Source organism: Malaclemys terrapin, chromosome 1 (genome assembly GCF_027887155.1).
Source record: "Malaclemys terrapin pileata isolate rMalTer1 chromosome 1, rMalTer1.hap1, whole genome shotgun sequence".
In the NCBI taxonomy this organism is placed as follows: Eukaryota; Metazoa; Chordata; order Testudines; family Emydidae; genus Malaclemys; species Malaclemys terrapin.
Genome location: NC_071505.1, coordinates 142,552,136 through 142,571,591, shown reverse-complemented (window position 1 = coordinate 142,571,591; position 19,456 = coordinate 142,552,136). Strand labels below are relative to the sequence as shown.

Below are 19,456 nucleotides of genomic sequence, written 5' to 3'. Positions count from 1 at the left end.
AACTTCATTTAGATTGTTTCCTCAAAGGGATTTAAGGGTTCTGATGGAGACCTGAGGCTGAGACATAGCTTCTCTCACTCCCTCTATATTTAGCTTTTCTATCCCTCCTTAACAGTGTGCCTCTATCCTTTTGATTCTCCTACCAGCTCTGTAAACCCCTCATCTTCTGCAACTTCATTCCATGTAGCAGCTTCCTACAACTCTGGCCCCCCAAACCAATTCCAGAGTTTAAAAACACAGCCAAGGAGAGGGAGAAAGAACTGAATAGGCCAAGGGAGGAAAGGCATGTGTGGGTGAGTCTGGAAATGGGATGGATAGTGGGTAAGGTGGAGGATCCAAGGAGGCTGCTCCAAATGTGGCAGGAGCTGCAAAGTAGCAGGATGTTCTCAGCCCCACATGGTGGAAAGGGGGGAGAGAGAAGTCCGTGAAGTCAACTTAAGCAAGCTTCTGGAGGGGTGTCACAGCCAAACAGCTGTAGGGAGGCTGCAATTGTCCAGGCCAGAGGAGATGGAGCCTGAGATGAGGATTTCAGAAGAGGGGCCTGGATTTCAGGAGCAGAGGCTGGAGGAGATGAGCCAGAGAGAAACGCACTGCAAGATGGTAGGTGCAGCTTGAGGACTACCCAGAGGTGACAGTGAGGAGGTACCAAGAACTAATGGCAGGAGTGTAGCACAGGGTCCATGCAAGGTGAGAGGGAAATGATCTGGTTTGATGTGAGTGGAGGCAGCTGAACAGAGCTGGGCACAGTCTCCAGGACATTGCTGATGCACAGGAGGGTGGACGCAGGGTGAAGAACAGAGTCCAGAAAGATTACCTCCGATGCCTGAAAGGTAATTGATTCCTGATTATGGGGGACTCTATTGTTCTTCAGCAGTCTGGCCTGAGGATTTGCAGGGTTGGGGATGGCAGTATGGGATACACCCTGAACTTAAGTATTAGGAGGTAGCCATGTTAGTCTGTATCCACAAAAACAACAAGGAGTCCGGTGGCACCTTAAAGACTAACAGGTTTATTTGGGCATAAGCTTTTGTGGGTAAAAAACCCATTTCTTCAGAATTTAATGGACTATAAAAAGTGTGTCTGGTAGAATTGCCAACTCTCATGATTTTATCACATCTCATGATATTTTATGTTTTTCCTAATGCCCCTGCTCCTGATTCTGTAACTACCTGAGAATCTCAGCTTTCATTTTAAAAAGATACAGCTCTAGCCCTCGCTGCTGGGGAGAAGAGCTGGGAAACGGGACCTAAGTGCATTGAGAAGGCCCAGAAACCAGACAGCAAAGAAACAAGGAGGCACATATATTTTTGGTTTAAATCTCATGATCTTGGGGCCTGACTCATGATTTTTGAACTAGTGGGGCTGGGGCTGGGAGGGATCTTTAGGTCCTGTCTCCACTCAGTCAGCTGCTGCAGGAGAACAGGGAACATGTTGCCAACTTTTACTAGAGGAACAATTCTCCAAGCAGGCTGGGAGCTGGGGGAAAGCAGCCAGTCCTCCCTGTGAATTCTAGGGGATTTTAGTGCCTCAATTATCAAACATCAGCTGGTTGTCTCAGCCCCACCACGTGGTGGGTCATGCTTATTAACCCTATTTCATAACTGGGGGACCTGGGGTACAGCCACAGAGGAAGCTGGGATCAGTGTTGAGATTACTGATTTGCTGGCCATACTCCACTTAGTCCACTAGAATATGCTGCCTCTAATACTACTGAGCTGCCTCTCTGGGTGGCCACAGGTGACCCTGACCACTCAGCCACAGGCAACTAGCAGAGAGGAGTCTTGGCTCACCCCTACAAGCATCAGGGCCAGCCCAAGGGTCACTGACTCTCACAAATGCAGCCATTGGCCATCCCAAAAATCCAAGGGCTTGTGACCTTGGCTTTCCTGGACTCCAGAGGCTGCCCTGGGGAAGCTTTAGGGAAATCCAGGAACAACTCCCCTGTCGATCCTTGTATTGCATTTGTAAGGCTCTTTGCAAGAAAAAGAGCAAGAAACCAACTTGTGTGTAATGAAAGCTGAGATTCTGCACTGCATCTCAAGGCGCCCCCGAACAGGGCTTTGAGAACCTTGAAGTGTGGCTCAGGTTGGGGGGACTCAAAGAACAGCCACAGAAACGCTCAAGGGGTGGTGGAGTTGAGTTCTGGGGAGAGAGTCAAAGAGCTAAATCCAGCTGGCTTGGCAAAGCCAGGAATAAAAGGAGAGACTTGAGAATTGTCTGCATGTGCCTGAGCAGGAGCAACCACAAGGAAGGGGCTGAGACTGAGCCAAGGGAAAGGAGTTCAGGAGCTATCTCCCTAGTGCTGAGGGGTCCGTGAGCCCAGGGAGCTGTCTCCAAAGGGCAGGGAAACTGGGATCTAGGGATGGATAGAGCACAGACTGTGGAAAGAAAGGATTCCCTCAAACAGGGCTAAGGCAACCCCTGCCTACCTGGTGGGAATGGCCAAAGTAACCCCTCAGGTGCTGGAAGGAGAAATCCTGCATGTACAGCCCATCGTGTTTCCTCGCCTGGGAAGCTGTGGTCCTGGCGAAGGGTCTGTCACTAACCTCGGGGCTGGCTGGGCCTAAGGAAACTCCAAACCTGGGAGCTGATCTCTGCCGACAAACAGGTGAGATGCAAATCACATGGGGCCCATCTGGGAATCTAACACCATCACCGGGGAAATGTTGAACTAACAAAGAGCAGGTGTGTGGGAGACAGGATGGGGTCTGCAGCCTGGGGGAGGAGCTAGAGTCACTGGGGAAAACTGGACATTTTAAGTAGATTTCAGAGAGCTGTGTAGCTGACTCCCTCTCCACTCCGAGTTAGCACAGGTCGCAGTGTTGTGTGATGCTAGAGATGTTTTTAGAGAAAATATGAAACTAGAGTCCTGATTGCCTGAGATTTGTCACTCTCCCCATGAGTTGCGCAATAGTCGGCGCCTATGGCCTGCATTTTCTTGGCCAAACCTCAACTGAGATGAGTCCATTCCTCCTTCCTATAGTCCTCACACAGGTTCAACCAGATACAGCACTCCACTTCCTGTCCCAAAGTGCCCTGTAATGCAGCTGTTAAATGGCTGCCAAGTCCCACCCCAGAGAATGCTGCATCTCAGCAGGTGGGTAAAGTGTTCCATGTGCACATGGAGTGTGTAAAGCCCTTTGGGATGCTGAGCAATGGGAGGTGTGAGAGAAAGGTGAGACCTTCTAACTAGTGGCCTCTGACAGCCACCCCCATTTTGGTCTCTCCAGGACTCAGACTATCCCGGGTGGAGGATCCATTACTAGCGGATTGAGATGGGTGAAATGGAACAGATGAGGCAGGAGGCCGAGCAGCTGAAGAAGCAGATTGCGGTAACACTGGAGATGGAACCAGTCCATGCGCCCCACTTTCTCCCCCCTCCCATCTGCTCAGGGGAATCCCAGCCCAAGGGAGCTGCTCCATTCCGCCCAAAATAATCCTATCCTGAAGGAGCCTCTCCCTCAACAGCAGGGAATTCCCACCCAGAGAGAGCTCAGCTCTCTCCTGCCTTAATCCCAAGAGCCCCTACTAAGAAAGCTACTACTAAACCTCCTTCCCCTCCTCCCAAATAAGGAAGAAATGTGTATGGTATGTGGTAGGGATGAGTGGCAGGTGGTGGGTGGTCTGCGAGGCCAGGGAAGGAGTGTCACATCATAGTATTTGATTCCTTCCTCTCCTCTCCCCAGGATTTAATCTCCCTGTCCTTTGGGGTGTGCATGGGGTGCACCCCAGTGGAGAGGCTTAGTGTGGAGAAAAGTAGATGTATAGCCTGGGGCATAGGCACCAACTGCATGGATGCTCTGAGGCTGGAGCACCCACGGGGAAAAATTAGCAGGTGCTCAATACCCACTGGCAACCAAGCTCCCCCTACCTCTTCCCCACCTCTCCCTTTGAGTGCGCCGTATTCCTGCTCCTCCCCCTCCCTCCCAGCACTTCTGCCCGCTGCCAAACAGCTGTTTGGTGGTGCTCAGGATGCTCTGGGAGGGAGGGGAAGGAGCAGGGACACAGTGCCCTTGGGGGGAAGAGGTGGGGTGGGAACTTGGGGAAGGGGGTGGAATGGGGGCAGGGTGGAGGAAGAGCAGGGGTGGGAAGAGGCAGGGTGGGGGTGGGAACTTGGGGGAAGGGGTGGAGTGGGGGCAGTGCCGGGGTTAGAGGCGGGTTGAGCACTCACCGGCGGGAGCAGAAGTCGGCGCCTATGGCCTGGGGTGGGGGAGGAGGTGGGGGTTGTGCCCCAACTTATTCTTTATGATTATTTGTGTTATTACCATAGTGCCCAGGAGCCCTAGCCACGGCCCAGGAGCCTGTTGCACTGGGTGCTGTACAAACAGAACAAAATGACGTTCCCTGGCCCAAGGAGCTTACAATGGAAGTAAATCTAAAGAGGTTTTCAAATCCTGTACCTGAGTCTCTCTTGCCCTTGCCTCCCGTCTCTCATGCTTGCTCTGTCTCTTGCCATTCCCTCTCTCCCTGCAGGATGCACGGAAAGCCTGTGCTGACACTACACTTGCTCAGGTAGGAGATGGTGTTAGCCAACCTCAGCCGGGTGTGGCTGTGCAAATCAGCCACAACCCCCAGGCTGCACGTCCCAGAACAGCCTGGAGAGGGAATGAGGGATGGAGCCATGTGGCAATGTGGGGGGTTGGAGAGGGCTGAGGTTTAACTCTCTCTCTCCTTGGGGGAATCTCCCACCCCCCTAGATTGTGTCCGGGGTGGAGGTAGTTGGACGCATTCAGATGCGTACGCGGAGGACCCTGCGTGGGCACCTGGCCAAGATCTATGCAATGCACTGGTGCACGGACTCCAAGTGAGTGAAACGCTGGCTGCCCCTACTTAGGGTGACCAGACAGCAAGTGTGAAAAATCGGGATGGGGGGTGGGGAGTAATAGGGGCCTATATAATAGAAAAAGACCCCAAAATCGGGACTGTCCCTATAAAATCGGGACATCTGGTCACCCTATCCCTGATGCTTATTTAGGGAATGTGATCTGGTGCAGTGTCAGGGAGGGGAGGGGGATGCTGGTGGGAGTGGCCTAGTGGGAGGGGTGACACTAACAGGGCCTGCTTCCTCTCTCTTAGACTCCTGGTCAGTGCCTCCCAAGATGGGAAACTGATCGTGTGGGACACTTACACAACCAATAAGGTAAGAGTCGGGAGCACACACCAGTAGCCAGAATCACCTGCTAGGGGAGGCCAGGAGTGGAGTAGCTGGGAGCATAGGTGGCGAGTTATACGGGCCTGTGGTGCCTGTGCTCTACCAATTTTTAGAAACGTGGGCCCGGCTACACCAATGTTTGGGGTCGCTGTACTTTGGGGGCCCCCGTGCTTCAGGGGGACACAGGGTCCAGGGCGTCCTGGGTAGGTTAGCAAGGGGCCTGGTGCCAGCAGCAGCGAGCGACCCGGCCCACCCCACTATATCCACCCCACCGGCAGCAGCGAGCGACCCAGGCCCAACCCTGCCCTGCTCTGCCCCCTCCCCACCCCCATTACACCCCTTCTCCCAAGCCCCCGCCCTGCCTCTTTCTGGCTTCCGCCCCCTCCCCCAAGTGATGCTGGGAGCCAGTGGGGCAGAGCAGAGCGGGGTGGGCTGGGGCCAGGTCGCTTGCTCTGCTGGCGCCAGGCCCCCCGTTAACCCACCCAGGCTGCCCTGGACCCCCTGAAGCGCGGGGCCCCCCAAAGTGCGGGGCCCGGGGAAGTTGTCCTATGGACAGGATGGCTCTGCTTGGAGCCATTCTGTGCACCACCAAAAATTATATAAACCTGGTGCCCATGGCTGGGAGCTCCCCCTCAGCCAAACTTCTGCCATGCTCCCTGCCATACTGTGGTGTTCAGTGATCTGCTTCAGTCAATGGTTCAGTTCCAGCTGCCTCTGCATTACATAACATGAACCTCTTAAAGGTACAGTTCCCCACGTCTCCCTTTCCCAGCCAGATTTAAAGATAACAATTTACAATCAATATTTACATAACATACAATTCCCAATACTTACAGTCCATCTACTGACTGAATTTACTACCAATGTGCAATTAATCTCTGAGATGCTTTGCACCACTGCTTGGACTTGCAGGTCTACCTCGAAATATCAGTACTGCTATTGTCAGAAGGCAGAGTCCATTTATTCTGTCAGTGTTAAATGCTCGGACTCATCTGTCTTAACCTGCTGTGCTTGTTACTTGTCTGAGACCTCCTTGGGCAAAATGGCAAACTCAGTGCCCCTTATCTCCCTCTTTTGTGGAAGTTGGAGAAGGTGTTGCCTATTCTTCTTCAGTAAGTGTCTGTCTGGGGAGGCAACCTCAGGTGAAACCACTGCTATTTGTAACTAATGTTTCCCATGATAGATATACATGGTGTCATTTTCTTGAAGTGTTGGCAGCTCCTGGGACCCTAGGTCATAATGATTTTTTTTTTTTTTTGGTTTGGCCTTTTCTGTCTCTTTATACATCTGCAAGTCCCCAGTTTCTCTGACATCAGCTTCTATCATTACAGGCATTCTGGTTCTGTTTTCTGTGAAATAAATGTCAACAGGTAACAACTTGTGCTTTATTGGTGGCATTCTGTAATTTAATAGTGTTAAATATGGATCAGAATCTGACTCCTCAGCGTTTTTCAGTAGATACTTTATTATTTTGACTCTGTTTCCCACCAACCCATTGGAATGGGGATGATGGGGACTAGCAGTTATGTCTAAATAAATACTTCACTGAAACTGCTTACTCTTATGCCCACTAACACTGGTCTACAATTTTTGAGAAGTCGTCTGCTTCAGAGATAAAATGTGCTATTTATTATGTATTTTGATGTGCTGAATTCAAATATGACAATAAAAACAACTGATTGGCTACTGTTTCTAAGATATTTAAGTTTTTACATTGTATGTCTATGTATATTGTGTAGATAGTAGAGTTTTAATAATAAATTGTAAACCTAGGTCTTTTCATGTGTTTATGGTTGCTTTACATGATAATATTTCACCTGTCCTGTTTATGTAACACTTTAAAAATCAGCAAAAGGGTTATATAAATAAAATTTATTATGAAACAAAAGGCAAAAAACTATTATGTACATAGTTTAGTCCTATTCAGTGTCTACTCGGCGATTCTTGGCTTGTCTCTTGTATTCATTAAATGGAGCATCTCTTGTCACTGTTCAGCAATAGTCTGCAAGCATTGATGGGCTCCATTTGCCCTGATAGCGTTTCTCCATTGTTACAATGTCCTGGTGAAATCGCTCACCGTGCTCGTCGCTCACTGCTCCGCAGTTCGGTGGAAAGAAATCTAGATGAGAGTGCAAAAAATGTATCTTTAGTGACATGTTGCAACCAAGGTTTTGTATGCCTTGAGGAGGTTTTCCACCAACAACCTGTAGTTGTCTGCCTTGTTGTTTCCGAGAAAATTTATTGCCACTAACTGGAAGGCTTTCCATGCCGTCTTTTCCTTGCCACGCAGTGCATGGTCAAATGCATCATCTCGAAGAAGTTCACGAATCTGAGGACCAACGACACCTTCCTTTATCTTAGCTTCACTTAACCTTGGAAATTTTCCACGGAGGTACTTGAAAGCTGCTTGTGTTTTGTCAATGGCCTTGACAAAGTTCTTCATCAGACCCAGCTTGATGTGTAAGGGTGGTAACAAAATCTTCCTTGATCCAACAAGTGGTGGATGCTGAACACTTTTCCTCCCAGGCTCCAATGACTGTCGGAGTGGCCGATCTTTCTTGATGTAGTGGGAATCTCTTGCACGACTATCCCATTCGCAGAGAAAACAGCAGTACTTTGTGTATCCAGTCTGCAGACCAAGCAAGAGAGCAACAACCTTCAAATCGCCACAAAGCTGCCACTGATGTTGGTCATAGTTTATGCACCTCAAAAGTTGTTTCATGTTGTCATAGGTTTCCTTCATATGGTCTGCATGACCAACTGGAATTGATGGCAAAACATTGCCATTATGCAGTAAAACAGCTTTAAGACTCGTCTTCGAACAGTCATCAATGAACAGTCTCCACTCATCTGGATCGTGAACGATGTTGAGGGCTGCCATCACACCATCGATGTTGATGCAGGCTACAAGATCACCTTCCATGAAGAAGAATGGGACAAGACCCTTTTGAAGGTCACGGAACATGGAAACCCTAACATCACCTGCCAGGAGATTCCACTGCTGTAGTCTGGAGCCCAACAGCTCTGCCTTACTCTTGGGTAGTTCCAAATCCCTGACAAGGTCATTCAGTTCACCTTGTGTTATGAGGTGTGGTTCAGAGGAGGAGGATGGGAGAAAATGTGGGTCCTGTGACATTGATGGTTCAGGACCAGAAGTTTCATCCTCTTCTTCTTCCTTGTCTGACTCAAGTGAGAATGATTCTGGTGCATCAGGAACCGGCAGTCCTTCTCCGTGGGGTACTGGGCATATAGCTGATGGAATGTTTGGATAATGCACAGTCCACTTTTTCTTCTTTGACACACTTTTCCCAACTGGAGGCACCATGCAGAAGTAACAATTGCTGGTATGATCTGTTGGCTCTCTCCAAATCATGCAAAAGGCATAGATTTCCTTTTCCTGTTCAACCACTGGCGAAGATTTGTTGCACAAGTGTTGCAGCATATGTGTGGGGCCCACCTCTTGTCCTGATCTCCAATTTTGCAGCCAAAATAAAGGTGATAGGCTTTCTTAACCATAGTGGTTATACTGCGCTTTTGTGATGCAAAAGTCACTTCACCACAAACAGAGCAGAAGTTATCTGCACTGTTCACACAAGTACGAGGCATCTCTGCTCACTTTGGCTAAACAGAAATGTGTCCCTTTGCAAAATCAAACACTGACAAATAAGAGAGCATGACACTGTATGATTTCTAGAGCTGATATAGGGCAGTTTGTTCAGCAGAGTGATGTAAGCTTCCTTATGATTGCATCATCCATGACTTCTAGGAATAATATGATGCAATTCATATCATGTATGACGCAATACCAGCTTCAGATTGTATCATTCATTGTTTTGCCTAAAAAGCAAGTACTGTCCAAACCCAGTCATAGATTTATTCATAGATCCAGTCAAAGATGTATTTTAGTCATTTCTGGTTTAAATTGAGATCCCTTCCCTTTATAACTCACTTATCCTCCGCCATTCCCAAGTCAAGGGTCGTATATACTGACCCAATAGCATATCTTGAAAACTAGAGCCAATCAACAATTTTAAGCATCATTTTCATTCTCAGTGACCCAGAATTAGTAAAGTTTGACTACATTTATTTCAGAAGCATTTTGGCTGTAGAGCAGTGTAATCTGTGGCCCATTGTCAGATATCATGAGGTTAGGTACACCATGTGTTTTAAGAATAGATTTGATATACTCAATCTAGTAAAGCTATCTCAGGGAAGTGAGAATAATAGTCCTCTTTGCTACCTCCTGTCTTGATCGCTGTGGACAATACCATCATCCTGCCTGTCACTCAGGCCTGTAACCCAGGTGTCATCTTTAATTTGGAGCTTGTGACGGAGGGTAATTTTTCATAATATTTTGGATAACTATTGTGTGTGCCTCAATTTCCCCTCTGTGGTGCATAGTTAACTGGGGGAAATGTCCTTTACTCTTTGGAGTGACCCAGAGATACAGGTGAGTCCGACGCTTAGCTGCCTGGGGCTCATGCCCGTGGAGAGTCCCAAAAGACAATGGTTGCTCCAATTGCCTGGACATTTGGCACCTAGCAACAAATGACCATGGATTGCTCATCCTCCTTAGGAAGCCAGCTGGAGAACAAAGGACTGGGGAGTGGGGAGTGGCAGGGCGGCAGGACAGGGGTATTGTATTGTGTGGGCTGCTGGAAGCAGAGGGAAACTTCTAGTCTGGGACTAAAGAGGCGGTCAGAGGGCTCAGGACTGACCCAGGTGGACTTTGCTGTAACTTTCCTATGTTAACTAAGGACTTTCTATACTGCGTTCCAGACAACTATTAAACCCTTCTGCTTTTACAACACTGGCTGAGAGTCACTGCAGATCAGGAAGTCAAGGATGCATTGCTCCTTTTGGGTGTGCAAGTCTTCCCCAGGTGTCCAATTCAGATGGACTGACTGAGCGGAGCTCACGGTGAGAAGCAGGGATGCTGAAGGCTCTGAGGTTGGGTCCCTGGAGGCAGTGAAGCTAAGAGGCCTACCCTAGTGACAGTGTGACCCTAAGGGCGCTGACACACAGAAGGGGTCTTCGAAAGGACTGTTCCAGAGCCATTCAAGAGCATCGGACCTATGGATTCATGACAGGTGGTAGCAGAGGATGGTTGGCGAATGCAACCAGTAGACAATTGGCTGCTGAAGGCACCAGAAGTATTGGCAGCGGTAAAACAAGAGAAGTTAAAGAAAACAGGGAGGAAATGGTGTATAACCATCTCCCTAAGAAGAATATTGCAAACCTGTGCAGGGAGAGCAGGCTAAGCGTTGGGAAGCTCAACAAGGTGCAGCTGATTGCACAGCTGGTGAAGGATGACTAGTCTAAGAAGCAGGTTTCAGGCCCAAGTGGGGCTTCAAGAGGGTCTGGGAGCAGCAGAGGCAGCAGCAGGGTGCCCACCAGACCCGGTTCCCCATCCAGCAGGCGCGTCTTCACGACCTGGTTTCCCATCAGTAGATTTGAAGTAGTTGGAGCTGAGAGCAAAAGAGCTGCAGCTGGAGCAACAGAAGCTAGAGGACCAGGAGAAGCAACAGAAGCATGAGGAAGAACAGCACCACTGCCCAAATTACAGCCCTCCATGAAAGGGGGCTGGGAGAGGACTCAGACTTGGGTTGACCCTGGGATGGGAGATGGGCTCCTTGTATTTACACAGCACTGAGGTTGGGACAGAACTCCAGAGGGGGCCTGCCAATGTGCAGAAGCATCCTGCATCCCTCACCAGACGCTGGGACACCAGAGCCATAGAGTTGTGACTGGGTTAATAACCAATGTAAACAGGTTCCAATCAAGGGTAAGGACACCCCAGACTGTGGCCAAGACAGCTGACACACAGAGGAATGTGGGATCACTGTGCTCCTCACTCCCTGGCAGATGAGGGGGGGAGGCAGTGGCAGGATCCCAGCCCGGTTTCAAACCCAAAGGTTTTGGGGTGGCAAAAGGGCTGAGGGCCACATGAGAGCTCCTCATGGGCACCCTATGAGTGCCATCAAACAGACCAGTCCTAAGGGAGGATGTGAAACTGCTCTGAGCTGGGTGTTGGAAACAGTAAGTGCTATGGATTAGTAGGGTGCTAAAAGGATCACAGATGTGCCTGATAGAACAACCGCCAAGGAACTGGGAAAGATGCTGTGGCACCTATGGGCAGGGCTGTCCTTACCCATATGCAAACTACGCAGCTGTGCAGGGCACTGGTGCCCTATGCAGCTGTGTGCTGCTCCAGTGGCCAGTCCGATCCCCCGTCCACTGAGCCGGCCAGGAAAGCTGCCCCCACTCCCGCCCCACCCCTTCCCCATAGCCCCTGCTCTGCCCCCACCCCGCCTCTTCCCACCCCTGCTCCACCCCAGCCCCACCCCCACTCCACCCCTTCCCCAAAGCCCCTGCCCCCGCTCTGCCCCTGCCCCCCCTCTTCCCACTCCTGCTCTGCCCCTGCCCCACCCCCACTCCACCCCTTCCCCATAGCTCTCACCCCTGCTCCGCCCCCACCCCACCTCTTCCCACCCCTGCTCCGCCCCAGTCCCACCCCCACTCCACCCCTTCCCCTGAGCTACATCCTGGGGAACTGCAGCTGGGGGTTGGGCGTGCCCTGCACTCACTGGACAGCGGGAAGTAGAGCAACCTGGCCCCAACCCGCTCCGCATGGCCGGTGAGTGCTGGGGGGCAGGTGACAGTCCCCCCTGCCGCCCAAGTCCCAAGGCTGAGAGCCAGGGAAGCAAAGCAGAGCAGGCTGGGGCCGGGGCACTCCACTTCCTACCGCCCCGTGAGTGCAGGGTCGGGCCTGCCCTGCAATCACCGGGTGGCAGGAAGTGGAGCGACCTGGCCCCAACCCGCTCTGCTCCACCAGCTCGTGCTGGGGGGCGGTTTCCCCCCTACTCCCCAAGCCTGCTCCTGCCCCCCACAGTCCTTGGGCACACCCCCACCCCCCGCGGAGGCCTAGGACCAGCCCCCCCCACTCCGCGGGGGTGCTGGATAGGGCACCACAATGTCTAGGGACGGCCCTGCCTATGGGTAACATTGGTGGGTTCCAACTTCGCCAGGTCACTGGCTGAAGTGACCCCCACTCAGTTTGTCTCGAAGGGGGAAGATGTGATGGAGTGGGAATTTTTCATATTTTTAATTTTGGATGACTACTGTGTGTGCCTCTGTTTCCCCTGTGTGGTGCATAGTTAAATAGGTTGGGGGGAAAGGTTGTGTACTCTTTGCAGCGACCCAGAGATACAGGCAGGACCAATGCCTGGGGCCCATGCCCGTGGAGAGTCCCAGAAGACACTGCATCCGAAGAAGTGAGGTTTTTACTCACGAAAGCTTATGCCCAAATAAATCTGTTAGTCTTTAAGGTGCCACCAGACTCTTTGTTGTTTTTGTAGATACAGACTAACACGGCTACCCCCTGATAGAAGACACTGGCCACTCCAATTGCCTGGACTTTTGGCACCTAGCAACAAATGACCATGGATCGCCCACCCTCCATAGGAAGCCAGCTGGGTGCGACGAACTGAAGAACAAAGAACTGGGGAGGGGCTGGGCGGGGGTTGTATTGTGAGGGCTGCTGGAGGCAGAGGGAAGTTTCTAGAATCGGATTACAAAGGGGTCAGAGGGCTCTGAGCTCTGAATTGACCCAGATGGATTCTGCTGTACTTTTCATTTTGTCAGTGCTTCTCAACCAGAGGTACTCTACCCATGAGGGTATTCAGAGGTCTTCCAGGGAGTACATCAACTCTTCTAGATATTTGCCTAGTTTTACAATAGGGTACATAAAAACCACTAGCAAAGTTAGTACAAACTAAACAATAACTTGTTTATATTGCTCTCTATATCATACACTGACATTTAAGTACACTATTTATACTACAATTAATTTATTTTATAATTATATGGTAAAAATGAAAAAGTCAGCTATTTTTTAGTACTAGTGTGCTGTGACACTTCTGTATTTTTATGTCTGATTGTGGAAGCAAGGAGTTTTTAAGTGAAGTGAAACTTGGGGATACATGAGACAAATCAGACTCCTGAAAGGGGTACAGCGGTCTAGGAAGGTTGAGAGCCAGTGTCAGTGTTAACTAAGGACTTTCTATGCTGTGTTCCAGACAGCTAATAAACCCGTCTGCTTTTACTCAGCGCTGGCTGAGAGTCACTGTAGTCAGGAAGTCGGGGGTGCATTGCTCCATTTGGGTGTGCAAGTCTTTCCCAGGTGTCCAATTCAGGTGGACTTGCTGAGGGGAGCTCACGGTGGGAAGCAGGAGTGCTGAAGGCTCCAAGGTTGAGTCCCTGGAGGCAGGGCCGTCCCTAGCCATTTCGGTGGCCTCTGCAGCCCCCCTGTGGGGGGGCTGTGAGGGGCCCCAGGCCTCCGGGGGGGAGGGGCTGGCCCCAGGCCTCCATGGGGAAAGGGCCAGGGAGAACGGGAGAAACCGCTTCCTGGCTCCAGCCTGCTCTGCTCTGCTCCCCTGGCTCCCAGCGTTGGGGGGCAGGGGGGAAACCGCCCCCCAGCACTTGCCAGTGGCACGGCTGGGAGCCAGGGGAGCGGAGTAGGCTGGGGCCAGGTTGCTCCACTTACCATGCAATGAGTGCAGGCCCATCCCCTGCAGCAGTCCTCAGGGGAGTGGGGGCATGGCTGGGGCAGAGCAGGGGTGGGGGCCATGGGGAAGAGGCGGAGCAGGGGCTGGAGCAGCACGCAGCTGTGCAGCGCACCAGGAAATGTGGTGCCCCAAATTCCCTGGTGCCCTACGCAGCTGTGTACTTTGCATATGGGTAAGGATGGCCCTGCCTGGAGGCAGTGAAGCCAAGAGGCCTACCCCAGTGACAGTGTCACCCTAAGGGGGCTGACACACAGAAGGGGTCCTCCCAGGGACTGTTCCAGAGCACTGGACCTGTGGATCCGTGACAGACCACTCTCTAGGTCCTCACATCCAGGCTATGTCTAAATCTTGCTGATTCTTTCTGCATAACATCTCTAAGGCTATGCCTACACTACTGCGGTAAGTCGACCTACGCTAAGCAACTCCAGCTACGTGAATAACGTAGCTGGAGTCAACGTACCTTACGTCAAGTTACCGCGGGGTCTACACCGCAGGGGGTCGATGGGAGAAAATCTCCCGTCGACTTACCTTACTCCTCTCATCAGGGGTAGAGTACAGGGGTCGACTGGAAAGCGATCTGCAGTCAATTTGGCAGGTCTTTACTAGTCCCGCTAAATCGACCGCTGGTGGATTGATCTCATAGCGTCCATCCCCGCTGTAGTGTAGCCGTGCCCTAAGATACGGCTTTTCCTATCTATCCACCCAACTCTCATCATCTTGTGCCTTGATTACTGCAACATCCTTCTCTCTGGCCTTGACAAATGCAATCTTGCCCCACCCACATCCATCCAGAATGCTGCTGCATTGATCATTTTCCTAACCCATCACTCTGATGTCACTCCTCTCTTTGAATCCCTCCACTTGCTCCCTGTTCTCTAGCACATCAAACATAAGCTGCTTTCAAGGCCCTTCACCATCAATCCCCACCCTACCTATCACCTTTCATTCAGTGTCACTATGCTGACACTTGCTCATGATTCCAGCCTCCAGTGCCCACTTATTAAATGTTTACATTTTTAAATTGATAATAGGGGATCTGGGCATATGCTATCCCAGGCACCCTGTGCTAATAGCCTTAATCCCCTTCTGCAGGGGCTCATGCTGAGCAGTGGCTCTCGCAATCACTGGCCACATTTCATCCAGGCAAGTTTTTTTTTATCAGTCATGTTCAAAATCTAGCTCCAGTTTAGCCAAATGCTCTAGAAAGTGTCTGCAAGCACCAAATCTCTCCCAGGTTTGTATGCCATTTGCAAATCAATTTGAAAAAATAATCTCTGTATTCTTGGGGGTCGGGCAAGAGGGTTGCCAGGCCCTTTTCATAATGGCAATAAATGGTTTAAGGTCAGTTTCGGCTAAAACTGGCCTCCCATAAATAAAGACATGAAACTTTTTACCCCCATAGACTCAGGCCAAAGCCGCCTCCTCTGTTTGAGTGTACTGATGCTAAGGTGTCGGGAGGTATGACTGCAGCACATGGACGTGCCTGAACTAGCTTTGATCTCTTGTTTCTGACTTGGACTGTGGGTTCTGCATGCCTCTAGGCCTCAGGTCTTTTTTCTTGCAGTATTTTGGATTCTCTATCATGTCTACAGTATCAGAGCTTCAATCTGGACTGGGTGACATCTGTTACTTGGCAAATTCTAATTGCTTGGTCTCCTAATAGTCTCCATCTGTAAGTGTTTTGTTCCAGATCCCAAACACGACCTGGTCTCTTACGAGGGACTCAGGTAAGCTCCCAAAACTGCATGATTGGCTCTTTAGCCTTAGATCAGACACAAAATCTTCTTCTATAGTTTCATCTTCCTTTTGTTCCCTTCTCTCTGATTAAAAACATCTCTCGTATGTCTCATTTTTAGGTGGAGTGCAGTCTCAAATGCCACTGCCAGTATTATGATTTCATAGTTAGCCTCCTCTGCCTGAGTTAACTGAAAACTATTCAACACATCCAGTACTTCAGAACCAGCTATTGTCAGAAATGAGGCTTCTTTCTGACTGTTTCCTTTCTATTGGCACCCATGGCTTGTAGATGTGGAGTGAAGGGCTGCGTGAACCTTCTCCAGTTGTCTTCCAAATTCCAGAGCAGTTCAGCTCTGATGGGGGCTTTTAACCACTCCATTCTTCCACTCAGGGTATTGTCTAAATGCTTTTTCACTCCTAGTACCACCTGGTGTTCAATGATCACTCAAAGTGCTTTACAGAGATCTGCTTCATTCACTATCTCAGTTTCAACTGCCTCTGAGTTACATAATATGAGCCTCTTAAAGGTACAATTACCCACAAGCTCCTCCTGCTGGGATAGGCTGAAACTGGGAGTTTCCCCTACAGCCAGCTTACTCACCCTGACTCCTACAGTGCCTCCTGCTGGGAGAGGCTGACTGGAGTGGCTCCTCTAACAGGCAACACTCTTGCCTTTGCCCTTGTTTCTCTTGCTGGGAGAGTCCAGGACTGTTTCATTTCTCCCCAGGTTCATGCCATCCCTCTCCGCTCGTCCTGGGTCATGACCTGTGCCTATGCACCCTCAGGGAATTTTGTGGCCTGTGGGGGTCTCGACAACATGTGCTCTATCTACAATCTCAAGACTCGTGAAGGCAACGTCAAAGTGAGCAGGGAGCTCTCGGCCCACACAGGTGAGTACCCTGCCCACCTCTGCAGCCCAGGGCATCCCTGCCCCTGAGCCTCACTCTCCTGCCCCCACCCTTGCCCCCATTATTCTCGTCATCTATTATTCCTACCCCTCAGGTTACCTCTCCTGCTGCCGATTCCTGGATGACAATAATATCGTGACGAGCTCCGGAGACACCACGTGGTGAGTGATTCCCTTCATCCTCTCACCAGACATTGGTGTTACTAACTAATGATTTTATTGCAAGTCCCCAATATGTGGCATTTATCTTAAAGCTCCAACCCCAGGAGTCATGGGATTAGGACAGAATCTCAGTTTTTAGCCCTGATGGTTGCAGAGAAAACTGGAAAATGTGACCCCAGTGCATCTTAAAGGCTCAAAAACCAGATGACAACAAAAATAAACCCAAAGTTTTTTATGTTTGAAACTCATGACTCGATTTTTGAATGCTTGTAGTGGCAATTCTGAGGCACAGAGAAGTATGGGAGGGCTACAAAGAGGAGGCTGATTCCTCTCTCCTTCTGTATAATAAACTTGGTATTTTTCTTTCCAGCTGAGGCCAGGTCTACACTAGAAAGTTTGCTAGTATAGCTGGTACAGTTTACAGCACTTTAGTGAGCAAAATAAGCTACACAGACAAACAGCACGTTTATGCCAGTAAAATTACAATAATCATCCCCTAGGCAACATTGCTGTGCTACCAAAAGTTTCTAACATAGACCTGGCCAGAGTTAGCTCAAGCCCTTACTCTTAGGCTACACCACCACCAGTAGCCTGTATAGGTGGTAAGCTGTATTGACACAATGTGATAAGAAGGCTCCAGTTGCGTTAAGCTGACTTGATTGGTAAAAACATCTTTTTCCATAAAGTAGCCTAGGCCGTAGTTTCCACCCCTTCTTTTAAAATAGGGTAAACTTCCCAATGTAGCCTTAAGGCTGGTCCATCTCCCGTGGCCACAAGACTCTAGCACTTCTGTTGCTGTAGCCCTGAGGACTCTTCTCTCCTCCCCTTACAGCGCACTCTGGGATATTGAAACAGGACAGCAGAAGACTGTGTTCATGGGTCACACTGGAGACTGCATGAGCCTGGCCGTCTCCCCAGACTTCAAACTCTTTATCTCCGGGGCCTGCGATGCCACTGCCAAGCTGTGGGATGTACGGGAGGGAACCTGCCGTCAGACTTTCACAGGGCATGAGTCAGACATCAATGCCATCTGTGTACGTATCCTGTCCAGCCTGGGGGAACAGCAAATATGTGTGTTTTAGGCCCAGGACTGAAACAATCATGGGGGCACTGTCATAGTTGTGTGTGGGGAGCCTACCCATCTGGGTGCTAACGTGGGTCTTGGAAGATCTGGGTTTTGTTCCCTGCCCTAGAGCAAGCTCCTCAGTCTCTCTGTACCTCAGTCCCCAACTGTAAAGGGGACAGTAGCATTACCCTACCTCGCTGGGGTGTAAAACCACTAACATTTACAAGGGCCCTGGGCTGGAATGGCAGGGGCATTGACAGAGCTGGGGTGGGGGGGCAGGCTGGTGTAGTAGGTGCTGTGGGGCAGGATTATGGTCCCTTGCATGAATGGTGCCATCTCCCTCTTCAGTTCTTCCCCAACGGTGAAGCCATCTGCACAGGTTCAGATGATGCCACCTGCCGCCTCTTTGACCTGCGGGCAGACCAGGAGCTCATCGTCTATTCCCATGAGAGCATCATCTGTGGAATCACCTCAGTCGCCTTCTCCCGTAGCGGGCGTCTCATGATGGCTGGATATGACGACTTCAACTGCAACATCTGGGACTCCCTGAAGGGGGAGCGTGTGGGTGAGTGGGTCCTGGAGTTGCCTGTAAAGGCTGCCTACTGCAATGGAGGCCTGGGAACCCCAGCAAGACACTCCATAGGAGACAAAGCCCCCTTTTCTAGGAGGGGCAGGTTAGTAGCCGGGGAGTCAATTCTCCTAGAGGCTCTCCGTTGTGGAATGTAAGTTACCCTTTTCCTAGAAAGGGCAGGTTACAGTCCTGCTGAGGGAAATGCCTCCTCTTGGCATTAAGGTATGCAGAAGACGCTTGCTAGGATGACGTGCACAGCTGGCGTGGTGCATAGTGGTGTACGGGCATGTAGGCCACATTTCCACAGACACTGTAGCACATCTCCCCCCGCCCTTCTCTTTTGATGATGTCTGCTCTCTCTCCCCTTCAGGGATCCTCTCCGGTCATGACAACAGGGTGAGCTGTCTGGGGGTGACAGCAGATGGCATGGCCGTGGCTACTGGCTCCTGGGACAGCTTCCTCAAGATTTGGAACTGAAGAGGATGATCGGGAGAGGGAGATTCTTGGGAGGAGGGTGTTTACAACAAACAGTCAGTTGAGCACAATTGGTATTTCTACCTGTTAGTCACAGGCATGTCTCTCTCTCTGAGGGAAAGGAGCCCTCCATTAGCTGTTCCCCCCAACCCAATTCCTAAATATGGCATAAGGCTTTCAGCCTGGGACAGGTTGTAGGACCCCAGATAAGTGAGACTGTTTCACAACCTTTAGGACCTTGCATTGCACACCCACTGACTCCACACCATTTTATCCCTACATTGTCCCCCCCACCCCAGTCACCCACCAGAAAGACAAACACCGTTCCCTGAAAAAGACCTCTACTTGAGGCAGGGACCCCCCTCCACTATAACCATTGCTCCAGACACACCTTCCCTAATCCTCCCAAAGAGAGAAACCCTCCTCCTTGCAGACGGGGGTAGAGAGAAGAGATTTTAGCCAGCTAGGACTCTGCATTGAGCTTTGCTAAGAGGGGCTAATTTCTGTGGGACTCCCTCCCCCCACCAGTTAGCCCAGTTTTATCTATGCATCAAATGTGGGAGGGGAGTTCACTGTCCCATCTAGGGCATCAAGGACAGGGAAATGTTAATTTATTTTTATTTATATTCCTGTAGCTGTACCCTTCCCCTCATCCACATGTGCTGTGTATTGCTCTTGCATTAGCTTGTAGACCACCTCAGCCCCTGCTTTCAAGATGTAACTATCATACAGGAGTTTCAGACAAAATAAAAAGATCAAGTGAGATGCATGTGCTGTATCATTTGAGCCAGACACTGGCCTAGGCTACTGCAAATGATGC

The 19,456-nt window shown here is 50.5% G+C and overlaps 1 protein-coding gene across 1 annotated transcript; it reads left to right on the top strand.

Annotated features, from left to right (window-relative positions):
• Nucleotides 1-1,601: 1,601 nt before the first annotated feature.
• GNB3 (G protein subunit beta 3) lies at nt 1,602-19,399 on the top strand. Its single transcript, XM_054041565.1, has 9 exons — nt 1,602-3,332; nt 4,474-4,512; nt 4,698-4,804; nt 5,077-5,140; nt 16,184-16,346; nt 16,459-16,525; nt 17,358-17,559; nt 17,940-18,156; nt 18,533-19,399. The coding sequence occupies exons 1-9, from the start codon at nt 3,276-3,278 to the stop codon at nt 18,637-18,639; spliced, it is 1,023 nt and encodes a 340-aa protein (XP_053897540.1). The 5' UTR covers nt 1,602-3,275; the 3' UTR covers nt 18,640-19,399.
• The last annotated feature ends 57 nt before the right edge of the window (nt 19,400-19,456 follow it).

What these genes read in the sequence shown, in the direction of transcription:
- GNB3 (XM_054041565.1), top strand. Translation starts at nt 3,276, where the DNA reads ATGGGTGAAATGGAACAGATGAGGCAGGAGGCCGAGCAGCTGAAGAAG. An exon ending in AGCTCCGGAGACACCACGTG is followed by an intron (nt 16,526 to 17,357) that starts GTGAGTGATTCC and finishes CTCCCCTTACAG; the next exon opens with CGCACTCTGGGATATTGAAA. An exon ending in CCTGAAGGGGGAGCGTGTGG is followed by an intron (nt 18,157 to 18,532) that starts GTGAGTGGGTCC and finishes TCTCCCCTTCAG; the next exon opens with GGATCCTCTCCGGTCATGAC.